Genomic DNA, 21282 nt, shown 5'->3' with positions numbered 1-21282 from the left:
CCAGAGGAGGCGCTAGTGCAGTGACCAGGACACATACCCCCAAATCCGGCTTCACACCCGCAGACACAGCCAATTGTGTCTGTAGGGACGCCCGACCAAGCCGGAGGTAACACGGGGATTTGAACCAGCGATCCCCGTGTTGGTAGGCAACGGACCGCTACGCCACCCGGACGCCCCGGTCGTGGTTGTTTTTGAGAAATTTAGGATGTGTTTTTGTCTTTTGTGTCGTACTGCTGTGGGCTGGGGGAACAGAATTTTGTTTCTTTCGTAAAAAACAGGAAATTGTTCCTGATTCTTGGAAAACATTGTTGTACCTACTGAATACGGAGTGACATACGAGCTAAGGCTGGGGGGGGGGGGTGTCTGTCCCCATGAACGCGTCCGGCACATGTTCAGCAGGACTTACAGAAAGGAGGTGGTGTCGCCGATCGATTAGCAGCCACAGTCAGGTGGAGACCGGAGGTTGTGGAGCTGGCAGGGAGGGGGGTCCTCCGTCAGACTGGCATGCATCACCCGGTGTCTGTGTAGCGGCGTACCTGCAAACTGACAGACTGCAGTTCAGCCCACCGACGTGGGGCTTACGGGAAGGTCACTGGGCGGTGATTGTTCAGTCACGTCAGGCGCTGAAGCGGGACCAGCTGCTGATACTCTTTGTCCAGAAGTTCACGACCCTGCGTCTGTTGACTCACCACGTACTGCACTTTCCCACCGAATCACCCGTCTACACGCCGCTCCTGCCAAACAGCCACTCGATGGGACCGATGCTGATGTCATACTGGTTTTGCCGTTCTTCCTCATGCTTTCCTCCGTTTGTGCTTCTTGCATCCAGACCTGGTGATGTGTTGCTTCATTCTTTGCTGGCTGTGTTGTGTAAGAGTGTTGGGCAATCGCTTCTCTGTAGGACCTGGTGTGAAAAAGACACCTCAGTCTGCCAGGAAATAGTCGTGTCCATGCACCATGCACCATGCTCGGTGGCATGGCAGTCTATTGCGTTGCCTACCAACATGGGGATCGCCAGTTCGAATCCCCGTGTTGCCTCCAGTTTGGTCGGGCGTCCTATACAGACACGATTGGCCATGTCTGTGGGTGGGAAGCCGGATGTGGGTATGTGTCCTGGTCGCTGCACTAGCGCCTCCTCTGGTCGGTCGGGGTGCCTGTTCAAGGGGGGACTGGAGGGAATAGTGTGATGCTCCCACACGCTATGTTTGAGCTGTACCCCGGCCAATTACCCCACTCTTCCGAGCCGTCCCGGTCTCTGCTGCACCCGCTCTGCTGATCCGGGGAGGGCTGCAGACCACCACATGCCTCCTCCCATACATGTGGAGTCGCCAGCCGCTGAGGAGTTTCCCCAGGGGGGCGTAGCGCGTGGGAGGATCACGCTATTTCCCCCAGTTCCCCCTCCCCCCCTCGAACAGGCGCCCCGACCGACCAGAGGAGGCGCTAGTGCAGCGACCAGAACACATACCCACATCCGGCTTCCCATCCGCAGACACGGCCAATTGTGTCTGTAGGGACGCCCGACCAAGCCGGAGGCAACGCGGGGATTCGAACCGGCGATCCCCGTGTTGGTAGGCAACGGAATAGACCGCCATGCTACCCGGACGCCCCCAGTAGTTCATGTTAGGAGAGGGGGGGCGTGGCTTCAGCCCTGTGTGTGTGTGTGTGTGTTTCAGCGTGGCAGGTCTACACATCTCTCAGAGGTGGTGTTCCAGGTTCAGGCCACTTCCCATTCTTACGTGTGTCGAATGACACGATTCCCACTTGTGCGTTTATACATTTCCTCTCCCTCCTCTGCACACACACACACACACACAAAATAAGTGTCATGTGCTGTCTGTGTGACACTCTCAGCTGGCCCTCAAGCCTGCGTGGGCTGAGTAAACAAACAAATACGTGTGTGTGTGTGTGTGTGTGTGTGTGTGTGTGTGAGAGAGAGAGTGAATGTGTCTGTGTGAAAGTGTGTTGGGGGGCGTGGCTTATAACCCACCCTGAAGCTGCTCTTCCAACCTTAAAAGGAAATGTGCTGCTCTGTCTCTCTGTACTTTGTTTCCCTGTATCATTCTTCTGCTCTCATCCCCCCCTTTCTCTCATCCCTCCCTCCCTCCCTCTTTCTCTCATCCTTCCCCCCCTTTCTCTCATCCCTCCCTCCCTCCCTCTTTCTCTCACCCCTCCCTCCCTCTTTCTCTCATCCCTCCCTCCCTCCCTCACCCCTCCCCTTTCTCTCATCCCTCCCTCCCTCATCCCCCCTCTTTCTCACATCCCTCATTCCTCCCTCTTTCTCTCACCCTCCCTCCCTCTTTCATCCCTCCCTCCCTCCCTCTTTCTCTCACCCCTCCCTCCCTCTTTCTCTCATCCCTCCCTCCCTCCCTCATCCCCCCCTCTTTCTCACATCCCTCATTCCTCCCTCTTTCTCTCATCCCTCCCTCCCTCTTTCTCTCACCCCTCCCTCCCTCTTTCTCTCATCCCTCCCTCCCTCCCTCATCCCCCCTCTTTCTCTCATCCCTCCCTCCCTCCCTCATCCCCCCTCTTTCTCTCATCCCCCCCCTTTCTCTCATCCCTCCTCCCTCCCTCATCCCCCCCCTCTTTCTCACATCCCTCATCCCTCCCTCTCTCTCTCTCACAGTGTGTCTGTGTGTGTGTGTGTGTGTGTGTTTGTGTTTGTGTGACAGTTACAGGGTTCATGTCATTCCATCTGAAGTGTGTGTGTGTGTGTGTGTGTGTGTGTGTGTGTGTGTGTGTGTGTGTGTGTGTGTGTGTGTGTGTGTGTGTTGTGTGTGTGCGTGTGTGTGTGTGTGTGACAGTTACAGGGTTCATGTCATTCCATCTGAACTAGTGTGTGTGTGTGTTGTGGGTGTGTTGTGGGTGTGCGTGCGTGCGTGCGTGCGTGCGTGCGTGCGTGCGTGCGTGCGTGTGTGTGTGTGTGACAGTTACAGGGTTAATGTCATTCCATCTGAAGTGTGTGTGTGTGTGTGTGTGTGCGTGTGTGTGTGTGTGACAGTTACAGGGTTCATGTCATTCCATCTGAACTAGTGTGTGTGTGTGTGTGTGTGTGTGTGACAGTTACAGGGTTAATGTCATTCCATCTGAACTAGTGTGTGTGTGTGTGTGTGTGTGTGTGTGTGTGTGTGTGTGTGTGTGTGTGTGTGTGTGTGTGTGTTGTGTGTGTGACAGTTACAGGGTTCATGTCATTCCATCTGAACTAGTGTGTGTGTGTGCGTGTGTGTGTGTGTGTGTGTGTGCGTGCGTGTGTGTGTGTGTGTTCAGAGTACATGCCGCTGGTTTCTGCCGGTGTGCGGCATGTCTGCTGCAGCTGCGGAGCTCGAGCTCTGTCCTCCAGCATGTGCACGCTGGCCCGGATACTCTGCAGACAGACAGCACATCAACCAGGAGGAAGTAAACTCACATTAGAGTTTTAAACCACTGTGTTCATAAACACAACACAACACGATGCACAAACGTCCCGCTGCAGTGCTGGTAATGTGTGAGGTTAAACGTCTTAGTGAGAGGCCCACGTGTCAAAGAAAATGAATCGATTGGTTTCAGGTCAGCGTCATCACACAGTATCACACCCCACAGTCAAGTACACAGTCAAGTACACAGTCAAGTACACAGTCAAGTACACAGTATAAACATATGTCTTAGTTCAAAGGCACACGCAGACCTTTTGGGGATCAAACCTCTTGTTTTGATAATTGTCTGATAGTTGTTCTAATAGCTGTTTCGATAGTTGTTCTGATAGTTGTTCTGATAGTTGTTCTAATAGTTGTTCTGATAGTTGTTCTGATAGATGTTTCGATAGTTGTTCTGATAGATGTTTGATAGTTGTTCTGATAGTTCTAATAGTTGTTCTGATAGTTGTTCTAATAGTTGTTCTGATAGATGTTCCGATAGTTGTTCTGATAGATGTTCCGATAGTTGTTCTGATAGATGTTTCGATAGTTGTTCTGATAGATGTTTGATAGTTGTTCTAATAGTTCTGATAGTTGTTCCGATAGTTGTTCCGATAGTTGTTCTGATAGTTGTTCCGATAGTTGTTCCGATAGTTGTTCTAATAGTCGTTCTAATAGTTGTTCTGATAGTTGTTCTAATAGTTTTTCTAATAGTTGTTCTAATAGTTGTTCTGATAGGTGTTCAAACGGTTGTTCTTATAGTTTTGATAGTTTTTTCAATAGTTGTTTGATAGTTCTGATAGTTGTTTTGATGGTTGTTCTGATAGTTGTTTGTCATGATAGTTGGTCTGATATTTGTTTCGATAGTTGGTCTGATAGTTGTTTGTTCTGATAGTTGGTCTGATAGTTGTTTCGATAGTTGGTCTGATAGTTGTTTGTTCTGATAGTTGGTCTGATAGTTGTTCTAATAATTGTTCTGATAGTTGTTCTAATAGTTGTTCTGATAGTTGTTCTGATAGGTGTTCAAATGGTTGTTGTGATAGTTTTGATAGTTGTTTCAATAGTTGTTTGATAGTTCTGATTGTTGTTTTGATGGTTGTTCTGATAGTTGTTTGTTCTTATAGTTGGTCTGATATTTGTTTCGATAGTTGGTCTGATAGTTGGTCTGATAGTTGTTTCGATAGTTGTTCTGATAGTTGTTTGTTCTGATAGTTGGTCTGATAGTTGTTTCGATAGTTGGTCTGATAGTTGGTCTGATAGTTGTTTCGATAGTTGGTCTGATAGTTGTTTGTTCTGATAGTTGGTCTGATAGTTGTTCTAATAGTTGTTCTGATAGTTGTTCTAATAGTTGTTCTGATAGGTGTTCAAATGGTTGTTCTGATAGTTTTGATAGTTGTTTCAATAGTTGTTTGATAGTTCTGGTTGTTGTTTTGGTGGTTGTTCTGATAGTTGTTTGTTCTCATAGTTGGTCTGATATTTGTTTAGATAGTTGGTCTGATAGTTGGTCTGATAGTTGTTTCGATAGTTGTTCTGATAGTTGTTTGTTCTGATAGTTGGTCTGATAGTTGTTTCGATAGTTGGTCTGATAGTTGTTTCGATAGTTGTTTGATAGTTGGTCTGATAGTTGTTTGTTCTAATAGTAGTTCTGATAGTTGTTTTGATATTTGGTCTGATAGTTGTTTTGATGGCTGTTTGATAGTTGTTTTGATATTTGGTCTGATAGTTGTTTTGATAGTTGGTCTGATAGTTGTTTGTTCTAATAGTTGTTTTGATATTTGTTCTGATAGTTGTTTTGATAGTTGTTTTAACAGTTGTTTTGGTAAGTGATAGCTCTTTTGATAGTTGTTTTGTTTAGATAGTTCTGATAGTTGTCTGGATAGTTGTTTTGATAGTAGTGTAACACAGAATGGCATGTGATGTCATCACTGTGGTTAAATGTTTTAGTTAAATTGTATTAATGAAGTCGATATGACACAGGTGAACTGGCCACCAGTCTTGTCACTGCATGATGTAAACGACATCATCAGGGACACAGTGTGACAGATGGAAAGTACAGCCGCAGTGTGACTAGTGTAGCAGATATATAATTTACCGGTGAGCATTTTAATGTTCATTTTTTAAAACCGCCAAATCTTTAACATTTAACACATTCTGCTTCTTCAAGTCCCCATCTGAGTCTGTCAGAGAGAGAGCGAAGGTGGGGGGGGAGTGGGGGGGAGACGGGGGAGTGAGAGAAAGAGGAGGGCGGAGTGACAGTGTGGGGGAGGGGGAGAGAGAGTAGGAGGGGAGAGAGGGGGAGTAAGAGAGAGTGCGGGGGAGGGAGATTGATAGCATGGGGGAGAAAGGAGAGTGAGCAATAGAGAGAGGGGAGTGAGGGGGAGGGGGAGAGAGAATTGGGGGAGACAGAGAGGGGAGTGAGAGGGGGAGAGGCAGAGAGACAGGATTGAGAGAGGGGGAGAGAAACGGGAGTGGGGGGAGAGGGAGAGGGGAGTGGGTTGGACGAGAGAGGGAGAGTGAGAGAGGGATAGGGGGAGACAGAGAGGGGGGAGAGAAACGGGAGTGAGGGGGGAGAGAGACGGAGAGGGGAGTGGGAAGGAGACGAGAGAGAGAGGGGGAGTGAGAGGGGGGGAGAGAGACAGCGAGGGGAGTGAGAGAGGGGGGAATGAGCAAGAGGTGTCCAGTGGTGACGGAGTGAGAGAAGGTGGTGCTACTGATAAGGAGCGGCCATGTTTATACAGCTGGACTCCGTGTGTGTCTCTCTTTCTCTCCGTCTCTGTGTGACGATCATGTCATCAGCTTCCCTGATGCAGCACTGTGTCGTCTGTCTCCCAGCTCAGACCTGTGGCTCCACTTTGTGATGTGATTGTCTGACTTTCTGGAACTTTCCCAGTGCAAACGAACAGCTGACAGACAGACAGACAGACAGACAGACCGTGTGCCGTGTGGCTGAGTGTCCGTGTTAAGACGTGTTTACTGGCGGACGGTTGGGTTTGTGGAGCTGAGCTGGACAGGGGAACGCCGTCCACGAACGTTTATAGAAAAGTACAACATCGTGTAATTTCACTTCATGGTACACTGGCCACCAAGGCAACAAACCTTTACATGCTGTGTCTTAATTCAGCACTGAGCTTTGCCGTACTTACTCTGTCGTTTCTTAATTAGAGGTGCAATCACCTGTGAGGCTGACGTTGCCGCCACGCGGAGGCGTAAAATGTTAGTTTGGTAACACTTTCTGTGAAGCTTGCATCTATAACGCCCTACAAGCATCTATAACGCCCTATAAGTGTAGCTATAAGTCATTGTAAGATTCATTATAACCATGTATACGCTGTCACAACACCTCATAACCACCTTTATGATACATTATGTCAATTTAAAACGGATTTATGCGTTATAAATATGTCATCATTAGCCTGTTTATCTGTCAAATGTCATAATGCATCATAGCCAACTTGTTTTGCTGAAGTTTTGTAGAGATGCATAATGAGACTTCAGTGCTATTTCACAGTCTTCAGCCACAGCCGTTAGTCACTGTAATACACATTATAGGAAAGTATGGGCGTTATAGATGCTTATAGAGTGTTATAGATGCAAGCTTCATTAGTTTTTAGGCGAAACTCACACAGAAACTGTTTTTCTCCTGTCCCTCTACCTCCCTCTGTCCCTCCTCTCTTTACCTCCCTCTGTCCCTCCTCTTTTTACCTCCCTCTGTCTCACTCTCCTAGCTGTCCTGCGCCACTTCCAGCAGAGCAGTGAGCCCCCTGCTGGTCGTTCCGGGTGACTTCAGCCTGCCGGCCAGTCCCTATAGCTGCCTTGATAACTCTGCTGCCAAACACAAACTGCGCCTGAGACACAAAGCCTGCAACAAGAGGAAACCTGTTAGTGTAAGACAGACACACATACACACACACACACTCGTTTCACTATCCTTATGAGGACCCCTCATTGACTACATTCATTTCCTAGCCCTTAACCACGCAAACTACATGCCTAGCTACTACTACTACTACTACTACTTTCGGCTGCTCCCGTTAGGGGTCGCCACAGCGGATCATCCGTTTCCATTTCTTCCTGTCTTCTGCGTCTTCCTCTGTCACACCAGCCACCTGCATGTCTTCCCTCACCATATCCATAAACCTCCTCTTTGGCCTTCCTCTTCTCCTCTTCCCTGGCAGCTCCATATTCAGCATCCTTCTTCCAATATACCCAGCATCTCTCCTCCACACATGTCCAAGCCATCTCAATCTTGCCTCTCTTGCTTTGTCTCCAAACCATCCAACCTGAGCTGTCCCTCTAATATAATCGTTCCTAATCCTGTCCTTCTTCACCACTCCCAGTGAAAATCTTAGCATCTTCAACTCTGCCACCTCCAGCTCCACCTCCTGTCTTTTCGTCAGTGCCACTGTCTCCAAACCATATAACATAGCTGGTCTCGCAACCATCTTGTAAACTTTCCCTTTAACTCTTGCTGGTACCCTTCTGTCGCAAATCACTCCTGACACACTTCTCCACCCACTCCAACCTGCCTGCACTCTCTTTTTCACCTCTCTACTGCACTCCCCGTTACTTTGGACAGTTGACCCCAAGTATTTAAACTCATATGCCTTTGTCACCTCCACTCCTTGCATCCTGACCATTCCACTGTCCTCTCTCTCATTCACGCATAGGTATTCCGTCTTGCTCCTACTGAATACCTACATGCCTAACCCTAATTCTAACCATAACCCTAAAACCAAGTCCTAACCCTAAAATAGACCCTTTTACTTGTCAGGACCTCTAAAATGTCCCCACAAGGTAGGTGGTTTCTGGTTTTGCTATCCTAATGAGGACATTTGGTCCACATTAGGATAGTTAAACATGTACACACACACACACACACACACACACACACACACACACACACACACACACACACACACACACACACACACACACACACAGAACTAATGGGTATATGCCTACATGCAATCACAAATGCACATAATGGCATCCGAGCATTGATTTTCACCCCGATCCCTCCGGTCCAAACTGCCCTGCTAGTCCCATTGTCAAAAAATAAGACGGGGCGTTCGGGTGGCGTGGCGGTCTATTCTGTTGCCTACCAACACAGGGCTCACCAGATCGAGTCTCCATGTTTCCTTCGCCTCAGTCAGGCGTCCTTACAGACACAATTGGCCGTGTCTGTGGGTGGGAAGCCGGATGTGGGTATGTGTCCTGGTCACTGCACTACCGCCTCCTTTGGTCGGTCGGGGCCGCCTGTTCGGGGAGGAGGGGGAACTGGGGGGAATAGCGTGATCCTCCCATGCGCTACTTCTCCCTGGCTGGTGACTCCACATGTATCGGAGGAGGCATGTGGTAGTCTGCAGCCCTCCCTGGATCGGCAGGGGAGGTGGAGCAGGGACCAGGACAGGTCGGAAGAGTGGGGTAATTAGCCAAGTGCAATTGGGGTGGAAGGGGGGGGGAATCAACAAAAAAAATAAGAAATAATTTGGATTTGTCATATTCAGCTTAGCCAGGGAGGAGGCGCTACCCACACAGCCAAATGGAAGTGGGCCAGAACCGGGCCAGATGTATCACAGCAAATGGCGCGGATCTGCCCCGGTGTCTTTTTGCCCCAGTGTCTTTTTGACTTTAGGAGGCCACACGCTGGCCAGAGGCGCGGGGCGGTCTAGGGGCGGATGTGATCCCTATGCGGATCTGCCGGACGAGGTGGTTCCGGCCCAGTATCAGGTGCTGTGAGGGAACGGTAACAATGCTGCGGTGACAGAAGAATTAGGCGGCGTTGCCATTGTTGTAGCTGATGACCGGCGATGTCTTCTCTCCTTGTAGCGGGTGGAGCTCAGAGGAGAGGGGGACTCTGTGGCGGAGGAAGAGGCAGATGAGAGCACCTCCATAAGTGATACTCTGGAGAGCAAGGAGGGGGAGGAGGAGAATGGAGGTCAGTCTTTTGGGTCTCCAGAATGATCTTGAATCGTTGAGGGCTCGGTGATAAGTGTCGAACCGTGTGAGGTGTTGTAGCAACGTCTCCTACTGGAGGAATGTGGCGCTGTTTTCTTGGTCTCAGTCGCTGTTATAGTCCGCTTCATTTTGCTTCATGCTACGCTTTGAACTGGCTGGGTGGCCCGGTGGCACGTTGGCACGTTGGCCTGGCATGAGGTCAGGTTGAATTCTGACAGCCTTTCTGTGTTGCAGATGTGACCACTGATCAGCTGAGACCAGAGGAGGAGGAGGGGGAAAAGGAGGCCGAGCAGATGCAACATTCCAGACGATCCCTGTTGAGAGATAACGAGGAGGAAGAGGGGGAGAAGGAGGAGGATGAGCTGGGAACAGGACAGGATGTGTCTCACGCCTCAGACACTTCCTCCATGCTTCTCTGTAACAGTGAGCCGGGTGTCCCAGGGGGAGTAGCCCAGGATGCCCAGTCTGTGGCCTCCTCCGAGCCCAGCTCCAGAGCCTCCTCTGTGGGTGGAACAAGGTAATTTCCCGAAAGCAGATGTTACTCTGAGCTGTGATGTGTGTTATGTCAGCAGATCACTCAGGTTGTGTCGTCCACAGACACACACATAGAAGTTACGCCGAGTTTTAAAATGATGTGTAGAAGATGTTTAAAGGAGACCGGATTTACCTTAAGACGGACTCTAGTGACTTTAAAATGTCCACAACACGTTTTGAAGACACCAGTGCTTCCTATGGTGAAGTCAGTTGTATAGACAAAGGATTTCACCACATCTAGTCCCGTCTCAGAAGGATTTCACCACATCTAGTCCCGTCTCAGAAGGATTTCACCACATCTAGTCCCGTCTCAGAAGGATTTCACCACATCTAGTCCCATCTCAGAAGGATTTCACCGCATCTAGTCCCGTCTCAGAAGGATTTCACCACATCTAGTCCCGTCTCAGAAGGATTTCACCGCATCTAGTCCCATCTCAGAAGGATTTCACCACATCTAGTCCCGTCTCAGAAGGATTTCACCACATCTAATCCCGTCTCAGAAGGATTTCACCACATCTAGTCCCGTCTCAGAAGGATTTCACCGCATCTAGTCCCGTCTCAGAAGGATTTCACCACATCTAGTCCTGTCTCAGAAGGGTTAGTGTGTCTTTGTTTTGCATAAGCCAACTTTGGGAAGTTCGGAGAACAGCGACAAGTGCATGGCAGTGGTCCAACTGGGGCATGAATAATAATAATAATGATGATGATGATAATGATAATCATAATCATAATGATGATAATAACAATAATAGTAATGATGATGATGATGGATTACATTTATATAGTGGTTTATCTAGACTGAGGAATCAGGAACAGTTTATTTGTCATTTCATCTTATGTACCCATACGTACACAACAGAAATTAATTATCGTTTCCCCCAAGCCCACAGCACTGGTGCAACACAAAAGACAAAAACACATATCCAAAAACCACACCACCAAAAACATACAAAAACAGAGAGAACAGAGCAAAAACAGCCAACAACACAGTCCACCCAGTCCAACACAGTCCTCCCAGTACAGCACAGTCCACCCTGTCCAACACAGTCCTCCCAGTACAGCACAGTCCACCCAGTCCAACACAGTCCTCCCAGTACAGCACAGTCCATCCAGTCCAACACAGTCCTCCCAGTACAGCACAGTCTACCCAGTACAACACAGTCCACCCAGTCCAACACAGTCCACCTAGTACAACACAGGCTACCCGGTACAACACAGTCCTCCCAGTACAGCACAGCACAGTCCATCCAGTCCAACACAGTCCTCCCAGTACAGCACAGTCTACCCAGTCCAACACAGTCCTCCCAGTACAACACAGGCTACCCGGTACAACACAGTCCACCCAGTACAACACAGTCCACCCAGTCCAACACAGTCCACCCACCCAATACAACACAGTCCACCCAGTCCAACACAGTCCACCTACCCAGTACAACATAGCCCACCCATTACAACACAGCCCACCCAGTACAACACTGTCCACCCAGTACAACACAGTCCACTCGGTACAACACAGTCCACCCGGTACAACACAGTCCACCCGGTACAACACAGTCCACCCAGTACAACACTGTCCACCCGGTACAACACAGTCCACCCACCCAGTACAACACAGTCCACCCACCCGGTACAACACAGTCCACCCAGTACAACACTGTCCACACGGTACAACACTGTCCACCCGGTACAACACAGTCCACCCAGTACAACACAGTCCACCAACCCGGTACAACACAGTCCACCCAGAAAAATACAGTCCAACACCGTCCAGAGAACGAACGCCAGCCAGGATGGCTGTCAGAACTGCCGGTCTACATGAGCTAGCAGTTAGCTTAGCCTGCCCCGCTTCCACGTCCTGTCAGACCGCCCTCGGTGTTTCCTCTTCATGCACAGCTCCAGGCAGTGCCCTCATCCTTGGGCCCATCGGCTGTAGCAGACCAGGCTCCCTCAGCCGATCCAACGCCAGCTATCCCAGCCAGATACCTTCAACACACCTCCCCTGCACTCCACACGACGACACAAACACATACACAGACAAAAACACTGGGCAGTCAACGCTAGGCGAGGCCGCCACCAGACTGCCTCGGTGTTTCCTCTCGGGCAGGGCCGTGGGCTAGCAGTTAGCTTAGCCTGCCCCGTTGCCTCCTCCTCGAGCCCACAGGACACAGCAGACCAAGCTCTCTCAGCCGATCCAGCGCCAGCTCTCCCAGCCAAGCGAAATCGACAATAAAAATAAAAACTTCATACGATGACACAAACTTAGACGCAGACATAGAAAGACACTGCATAATCGGCACTGGGTGAGGCCGCCGAAAATGCGAGTCCGTGCCACCATCCTCCCACACCGGTGCACAAAAAGCACTTCACGTTGAAGGGGGAACTCACCTCAACCACCACCAATGTGCAGCACCACCTGGGTGATGCACGGCAGCCATTTTGCACCCGAACGCTCACCACACATCAGCTTGAGGTGGAGAGGGAGGAGTCATTGAGCCAATCATACTGGGGGATTATTAGGTGGCCAGATGGAGAGAGCCAGGTTGGGAATTTTGCCAGGACACCAGGGAACCCCCTACTCTTTGTGATGAGTGCCATGGGATCTTTAATGACCACAGTGAGTCAGGACCGGATCGAATCCCCGTGTTACCTCCGGCTCAGTTGGGCGTCCCTACAGCCCCAATTGTCTGTGTCTGCAGGTGGGGAGCCACATGTGGGGATGTGTCCTGGTCACTAGTGTGCAAGGGCAGCGCCTGTTCAGGGGGGAGGGAGAACTGGGGGGGGGGGTAGTGTGATCCTCCCATGCGCTACGTCCCCCTGGTGAAACTCCTCACTGTCAGGTGAAAAGAAGCGGCTGGTGACTCCACATGTATGGGAGGAGGCATGTGGTAGTCTGCAGCTCTCCCCAGATCAGCAGAGGGGGTGGAGCAGCGACCGGGATAGCTCGGAAGAGTGGGGTAATTGGCGGGTACAATTGGGGGGGAATCCAAAAAGAAAAAAGATGGAGTCTCCAGACTGGCCCTGAGCCATCCCAAATGCCCCCAAATCGCCCAGATTGTTAAAAAAAAAAGGTAAATCGACTTTTCCACTGGAGGGGCTGTTAAAGAAACGTAAATCGTGTCACATGAGCAAATGTGACTTGTCACTTTTTTAACCGTTATTTAGCAACACGTTGAACGAATATATGTGTTAATGTTTCACACCTCCTACCTGACCCTGTTTAAGTTGTCCTCCCATCAGTCTGACCGTCTCTCTGTCGTCTGTACCCAGCGACACACCAGAGCCTCCTGCTGGTCAGAAAGAGCACCTGCTGGACCTTCCAGGCATTCCTCATGGAAGTGGAGAGAGCAGGACTCAAACTGACTCCCCGCAGGCAGGAGAAGACGAGGAGGTCGCGAGCGACGTGAGGGCACCGGCAGAGGGCGAGAGCGGGGACGAGGGGGGCTCTTTCTTGCAGGAGGTGCTAAGCTCTCTGAAGACCCCCCTCAGTGGCTCTTCCTCGCTGGGCCTGGAAACAGATGGCGTCACCCTCGAGATAGAGGAAGTGGCAGAGGTGGAGAATGAGGAGGAAGGAGAAGAGCAGACAGAGGAAGAGGGGGAGGTGAAGGGGGAGGAAACGGAAGTGGACGACCCTTTCCATCACCAGCCCCCCGAACCCCAGGAAGAGGAAGTGATCCCCCTCAGCAGGATGGACCCCTCCTCTAATGCAACAAGGAGTGGTGAAGAAGATGAAGAGAGAGATGATGATGATGATGAAGAGATAGCTGAAGTGGTGGAACAACTTACAAACCGCAGTGTAAGTATTTTTGATTTACTTTCAGTGACGAAATTTAAATCAGGATAAGGGAAAGTTGATTATTGAGTGTGTTTTTTTTTGTTTACTATTCTTATGGGGACATTTGGTCCCCATAAGGATAGTAAAATCAGAAACAAGCAACATTGTGGAAATATGTTTGTGTGGGGTTTTTTTGGGCCCCACGAGGAAATGGTTTATTTCATGACAAGGCTTTAGGTTTATAGCTACTGTTAACATTGAGGTTACGGTTAGACTTGGGTGTAGTTCTAAAGTTAGGGTCAAGGTTAAGGGTTCTTCTTCTCTCCTCCTCGTTTGACTCCCCTTCTGTTTCATTCTCTATGTACCCCCTTTTTCTTCCTCTTTTCCAGGAAGAAGTTGAGGAAGAAGAGGGAGAGGTGGCACAGGAAGTTGGACCTGAATTCTGCACTGAAGAAGAAGAAGACGATGATAGCAGGCTTATAGGAGCATGCGACAGACAGGAGAAAGAGTGTGAGGACGAGGAGGAAGAAGAAGAAGAGGAGGAGGAGGAGGCCATTGAGCTAGAGAAGGAGCCAGAAGTGGAGCAGGAGAGAGTGGAGAAGAAAGAAACATGGGAGGAGGAAGAAGAGGAGGGGAAGGGGAAAGTTGAGGAGGCAGTCGAGGCTTTGGAAGGGGAAGAGGAGGAGAAGACGGTCAAGGTGGCTGCAGCGAGGTGCAGCACAACCGATGAAACGGCGCAAGCGGGCACACCGGTGCTGGAGGCAGACAAAGCACGAGGCGCTCTGCTTGGAGAGGACACGGTTGTAGCGCCAATGTTAGAAGAGCGTGTAGATGGGGACGAATCCTCTGTTGTTGAGTCGTGTGACCAGCTGTTCGCTGCAGGTCCAGAGAGCCCGAAAGCTCCAAACCAAAGCTTTATGGAGCACAGTAGAGAGGGAGAGGAGACGACAGCAAAGGAGAATACAGAGATGTATGAATTAGGATGGATACCAGCACACACACAAGCCACAGAAATTAACCAGTCAGATGTAGACCAAGCAGGAAGTGACCAAGCCGACGCTGAGTTAGACCGCCCAGATGTGGATCAAGTGGGTAAAGACGAGCCCAGTCTAGATATGACCAACACAGAGAGAGACCAAAGAGAAATGGCCCACATTGATGCAGGCGAAATGGTCCTGGACCAAGCTGCCGTCTCCTCCCAAGCTTCTCCTCTGTCTTTGCCAGAGTCACAAAGTTCCTCCGAGACACAAGCGCAGGAAGAGATTAAGGCCAGGGTTCCCTGCATGATCAGCGCCGACACCGGTGATGACTCCATTACCAGCGACAGTCTAGTCTCTCCTAGTTCAGAACAGGGCACGTATCCGCTCGTACTGTCCCCCACCGGGGTAAAATCCACCGATGACGTCTTTGAACCCTCCTCTCACATAATGGCAACCACAGAACTAGATCCTGGTCCAGCCATAGGAGAAGGAGAGGCCCAAAACCTGTTTCCTGCAGCAGCCACCAAAGAAGAAGAGGCCAGGCAGTCCGTTGTTCCTCCAGCAACCACAGAAGAAACAGTCAAGCAGCTGTCCAGTAGCGCAGATCACAGCAGGGTGCGGTTCACTATTACACCTGCCTGGCAGCGCTCATCAGCAGGAGGTGGGGACGATGAAGAGCCCGCCACTCCTCCCTCACCCTCTTCTCCAGCTCACAGGCTCTCCTCCTCTTCCTCTTCAGCTCCTTCTGTTGCAGGGTCTGTAGGCCTGGAGGGAGAGTCCAAAGCGATGAGAGACCCGCCACCTAAGGTAGAGCCACCAAGCGCCATGAAGCCCGATGTTGTGGTTTGCCCCGGCAGACCCAGGGGTATCGGACTTCCCCATCCCAAACTCCCGAGTGACCAAACAACTGCCCCCACCAAAACCAGCATGTCTTCTCCTGCAAGCACAGGGGGTAATAAATGTCTTTAATGTGTTTAACCACACTTTTTTGTGTGTGCCATAATTGCCAGCAAATGTCGATTTATCGTCTGTTTGAACTTCACCCAGGAACATGACGGCAAAGACATCTTTTTCATGACCAAATAGGGTTACCTTGGTGAGATTCGGTTGCTAAACTGGCAATAACCTTGATCTGACTGTAGGTAAACTCATCAGACACCAGTTTAACAACCACTCAACAAACTCCTTTTTTCTTAGAGAGCCCGGTGATTGTTGAGGGGAACCCAGGGAACCCGTTTGGAGTTCGGTTGAGGAAGACGGCGGTCCTACACCATCTGGCCCCTGAAGACGATAACACAGAGGTAGCTTCATTCACTCTGTCGCGGTCGACATTTTGTCTTTAAAGGGATGTTCCTTCCTTTTTATGTTGAACTCAGAATTGACGTCATTGAAAGTGCAAGTAGAAACTGCAATTTGGGGGCGTCCGGGTGGCGTGGCGGTCTATTCCATTGCCTACCAACACGGGGATCACCGGTTCGAATCCCCCGTGTTACCTCCGGCTTGGTCGAGCATCTATAGGGTGGGGGTGGGAAGCCGGATGGGAAGCTGGATGTGGGTATGTGTCCTGGTTGCTGCACTAGCGCCTCCTCTGGTTGGTCGGGGGGGAGGGGGAACTGGGGGGAATAGCATGATCCTTCCACATGCTACGTCCCCCTGGTGAAACTCCTCACTGTCAGGTGAAAAGAAGTGTCTGGTGACTCCACATGTATGGGAGGAGGCATGTGGTAGTCTGCAGCCCTCCCCGGATCGGCAGAGGGGGCGGAGCAGCGACTGGGACGGCTCGGAAGAGTGGCGTGATTGGCCAAGTACAATTGGGGAGAATAGGGGGGAGCTGGAGTGCTGAAGCACGGGGACGCACTTCCCGAAGGAGGGGGGTAATATAACGACTAGACTCACTAGCCCTTGGCTAGTGGGTCGGACCCTTTAGTTGACTGGTTAGCGCAGTCTCTCGTGGTGCGGGCGACCCGGGTTCGCGTCCCGGCTGTGGCGGTTCCCGGCTGCCCCCTGAATTTGCTACAGTATTGTTAATGGTTAGTTGACCATTGGCTGTGACGCTTGAGAGGATCAAATGGAAATGTTGCCCAATGACTGCTGGGATAGGCTCCAGCATCCCCGTGAACCTGAGAGCAGGATAAGTGGTTTGGATAATGGGTGGATGGACCAAACCCAGTGCCGGCGAAGGAAACTGTGGGTGATAAAGTTGTGGTTTATTTGTTCGTCTGTTGATTCATGTTTTCTCTCAATAAGCCTGTAGCCCAGCCAGCGGGCAGCAAAGTTTCCTCCCCTCAGCCAGTGAGTGCAAAGCCTTCCCTGAACCAGCCAATCGGCACAAAGCCTGCCCTGAACCAGCCAATCAGCACAAAGCCTGCCCTGAACCAGCCGATCGGCACCAAGCCTGCCCTGCCCAAGAAGCCAGATGTGAAGGCGGACAGCGGAGGGAAGCCCAAGCACAGCTCAGGTACAGATGTGTCTGTACACACACACAGACTGTCTCACGCTTACCCCCCCACTGCGTGTTTGTTCTGTGCTATCACAGCTTACTGCCCCCCTACATATAAATCACCCCTAGAGATTATGTCACATCGTCCAACACTAAGGGCAGGTCATGGAAAGAGTCAAAAACAGAAGCCCGTGTCCCTTTCCGGGCTCTAACCCCGGTGGCCGTTTTGTTGTGGTGTGTTTAGACCCAGCAGCAGCAGCCCGCGGTGGTTCTGATCGATCGGACTCTCCCAGCTGGATCTCCGTGGCCAGACAGCGACAGAAGATCTATAAAGACAACTCACTGGACGAAACTACTGTCAAGAAGGTGTGTGTGTGTGTGTGTGTGTGTGTGTGTGTGTGTGAGATCATTGTAGAGAGTCAGTAAGCATGAAAAAACGGAGGTCTAGATGTGTTAAATGTGCAATTGGTTGGTAATCTTCAGATCGGATAAGGAGGTATAGCCTGGCGTCCGGGTAGCGTGGCGGTGCATTCCGTTGCCTACCAACACAGGGCTTGGCGGTTCAAATCCCCGTGTTGCCTCCGGCTTGGTCGGGCGTCCCTACAGGCACAATTGGCCGGGTCTGCGGGTGGGAAGCCGGATGTGGGTATGTGTCCTGGTTGCTACACTAGCGCCTCCTCTGGTCGGTCGGGACGCCTGTTCGCGGGGGAGGGGGAACTGGGGGGAATAGTGTGATCCTCCCATGCGCTACATCCCCCTGGTGAGGCGTGTGGTAGTCTGCAGCCCTCCCCGGATCAGCAGAGGGGGTGGAGCAGCGACGGGCCGGCTCGGAAGAGTGGGGTAATTGGCCGGATACAACTGGGGAGAAAGTGGAGGGGGGGGTGTATAGCCTGTTGATGAATGGCTGTGGCTGACGTGTGTGTCTGTCTTTTGTCAGGAGGAGCCAGAGAGGAAATCTTCCTTGCCGCTGTATGTCACTTCCTCTGGCTTACGGGAGCCCAGCACCACACACGACTCTACAGGCAAAGGTCAGAGGGCGTCCGCGAACGCACACACACACACACGCACACACACACACACACACACACACACGAGCATCATATGAAATTATGAGGAAATATACAACAACAAAAAGTGACTATTCAATCAGCAGTCCTCTTCTTCTGCTGTACGTTGATCATTCTTTTATCATTTTGAGGGAAATGCTGCCCCCACATGGACGACCACTCTTACTGTAGCTAGACGAGCACGGCTGGGTGTCCCTTACACCTACACCAAGTAGCTTTTAATTCTCCCAAGAAAATTTCAGGGTGAACAAATCAAATTTAACCTTAAATTGGATCGAAAAAACAGTAATTGTTTGTCCACTAAAAATCAGTGAAGGTTAAGAGAACAGGATGAAGCTGTTGTCCATCTGTTGACACATGCTGTCGTCTGACTGACAATTTGCAAAAGGTAGGGGTAGGATCAGGGAAACGGGTGAGGAGGTGCAGTTATTTAAAGGCATGTGGCGATTGCACTAAAAATCTGAAAATATGAGGAAGTAATGTCACATTTTACTGGGGAAAAAATCTTCATGTGGACATACCATAATAAACGTCAGTTCTTCAAGACTCTGTGTGTGTGTGTGTGTGTGTGTGTGTGTGTGTGTGTGTGTGTGTGTGTGTGTGTATGTGTATGTTGGGCTTGGGTCTTTTTCCTTTCCCCTTACAGTGTGCCCGTTGGAGACCTGCAGGCCTGCAGCGGTCGTGGAAAGTGAGGGCCGGAGAGCTTTGTCTCCCCCGACTCCGGTGCCACCCCAGCCTGTAAAAGCCCCGTCACACCAGCAGCCCGTCGCCCCGAAGCCCTCCTCCCCGCTCAACCCGGCCGTCCCGAAACGGCCGTCCCAAAGAGCCCTCTCCCCTCCCACTCCAGTACCCGTTTCCCAAAGAGCACCCTCTTTCACCAGCCCCCCGTCCCTCCCCAAAGCTCCGTTACCTCACCCTGCCTCCGCACCCTCGTCCAAGAGTCCCCCCCCGGCCCTGCCGCAGGACGACCCGCCCTGGATGGCCCTCGCCAAAAAGAAGGCCAAAGCCTGGAGCGAGATGCCCCAGATAGTGCAGTGACGGCTGGAGTGAAGTGTAGTTTAGTTTACCACCGCTGGACTCAACCGTCACCCCAGGGGGCGCTGAACACAGTTCACAAGTGTCAAATCTGAATTTAAGTGTGTAAAGTTGTACCCAGCTTGGCCAAGATGAACCAGAGAACATTTGCACACCCAGAGTACCTGTCGCCCTCTTTTTTTTCTACTTCCTGGTTTCTGACCCAGCATCAAGCTTCCGATTGGTTCCTAATCCTCCAATCGCGCAACAGATAAGGGTCGCGTATCCTGCTTCTATCGTGTGTTCGGTTTTTTCTGCTCGTTGCAAGGCATGAATTAGAGCCATTGTTTCTGAAGTTACAGCCCAGGAGCCTGAAATGCCATGACGTGTGCAGAGTAACGGCGTCGGTCTGCTAAATGTGCCTGAGACTCATTCGTATTGGGCTCGTGGTTTTAGGATTTCCCGCTCAGAGGCGGTTGTGCACTTGTGAATCTGTACATATATCCAAAGTCTGTAACGTCTCAGATTATGCCGCGTTGAGATCGATCCACATTTCAGGGAAGAAGGGGGAAGGCCGGATCAAATCTAATACAGAGGGTGTTTTTACACATGCAAGTCGAGAGTGAAGCGCTCAGATTCATTTGCCACGATTTTTATCGTTGGAATGTCAGGTCCAATGGAAAGAGCGTTGTCCTCCTGTCCTACGCGTGTCTCTCTTTTTAAGGCAAGTGATAATTGCACAACATTTTGAGGGAAATAGACAGTATTTTCTCTGTTAAGGCTAGGGGTTATCAGGTGACAGGATATGGAAGTGGAGGCCGTGGCAGGACTATTAGAAGTTGAATATATGTTTCCCTGGTTTGTGGTAAAACGTTTTACCTACACTGCCTCGACTTGTCGTCTGCATTCCAACTTCTCCGGACAAACAGGTCAACGAGTTGTTTCACTTTTCTATCTCTTGTAACATTTTCAATGGACAATAAACTAACCATGTAAATTGTGTTTTATTCAGCGAGGAGTGTGTTGGACAAGTTTCAGATCATCATTATAAATTATATTTTTCATTTCACATTTTGGTATTTTGAGATGAAATATTTTGCACGCCGTGTATCTGTATAAAAGTCCTCGCATGTTGTCTGTCACCGATGCAGACAGCGGGGCTGCGCGTAGCCTCCGTGATGTCATCCATGTCATATGATGTCGTGCATGTCATGTGACTGCTGCAGCCTCCGTGATGTCATGTGACTGCTGTAGCCTCCATGTGATGTCATGTATGTCATGACTGCTGCAGCCTCCATGTGATGTCATGCATGTCATGTGACTGCTGCAGCCTCCATGTGATGTCATGTGATGTCATGCATGTCATGTGACTGCTGCAGCCTCCGTGATGTCATGTGACTGCTGTAGCCTCCATGTGATGGCATGCATGTCATGACTGCTGCAGCCTCCATGTGATGTCATGCATGTCATGTGCTGTTATGCATGTCATGTGACTGCTGCAGCCTCCATGTGATGTCATGCATGTCATGACAGCTGCAGCCTCCATGTGATGTCATGCATGTCATGTGACTGCTGCAGCCTCCATGTGATGTCATGCATGTCATGTGCTGTTATGCATGTCATGTGACTGCTGCAGCCACCATGTGATGTCATGCATGTCGTGTGCTGTTATGCATGTCATGTGACTGCTGCAGCCTCCATGTGATGTCATGCATGTCATGTGATGTCATGCATGTCATGTGATGTCATACAATGTCATGTGACTGCTGCAGCCTCGATGTGGTGTCATGCATGTCATGTGACTGCTGCAGCCTCCGTGATGTCATGCATGTCATGTGATGTCATGCAATGTCATGTGACTGCTGCAGCCTCGGTGTGATGTCATGCATGTCATGTGACTGCTGCAGCCTCCATGTGATGTCATGCATGTCACGTGACTGCTGCTGAGGTCATCGCCACACCACAGGAGGCTCCAGCTATGAATTCTGACCAAACCAGTGTGAAAACGACTTTGTAAACTGAAAGCTCCCACACGTCTCTACTAAATCATTCTGTCCATCTCTCAGTACCTACATGTATTTACTTTTATTTTGTATTAACTTCGATAGTTTTTTTTCCTTGTACATAA

At 50.4% G+C, this 21282-nt stretch overlaps 1 protein-coding gene across 5 annotated transcripts in view; it reads left to right on the top strand.

Annotated features, from left to right (window-relative positions):
* Window positions 1-20597, top strand: part of zgc:66433 (uncharacterized protein LOC321250 homolog) — a 96455-nt gene extending 75858 nt beyond the window's left edge. For 4 of the 5 annotated variants that reach the window (XM_056300274.1, XM_056300438.1, XM_056300516.1 and 1 more), the window contains 10 exons: window positions 7115-7273; window positions 9219-9327; window positions 9582-9864; window positions 13149-13674; window positions 14043-15585; window positions 15831-15934; window positions 16881-17091; window positions 17318-17439; window positions 18011-18101; window positions 18787-20597. In XM_056300274.1, the coding sequence (XP_056156249.1) occupies window positions 7115-7273; window positions 9219-9327; window positions 9582-9864; window positions 13149-13674; window positions 14043-15585; window positions 15831-15934; window positions 16881-17091; window positions 17318-17439; window positions 18011-18101; window positions 18787-19178 (3540 nt within the window). In that variant the 3' untranslated portion in view covers window positions 19179-20597. The remainder of the gene's footprint in view (window positions 1-7114; window positions 7274-9218; window positions 9328-9581; window positions 9865-13148; window positions 13675-14042; window positions 15586-15830; window positions 15935-16880; window positions 17092-17317; window positions 17440-18010; window positions 18102-18786) is intronic. The other variant, XM_056300357.1, reaches the window with a different exon arrangement.
* The last annotated feature ends 685 nt before the right edge of the window (window positions 20598-21282 follow it).

Source organism: Lampris incognitus, chromosome 1, assembly GCF_029633865.1.
Source record: "Lampris incognitus isolate fLamInc1 chromosome 1, fLamInc1.hap2, whole genome shotgun sequence".
In the NCBI taxonomy this organism is placed as follows: Eukaryota; Metazoa; Chordata; class Actinopteri; order Lampriformes; family Lampridae; genus Lampris; species Lampris incognitus.
This window is presented reverse-complemented; position numbering and strand designations above follow the sequence as displayed.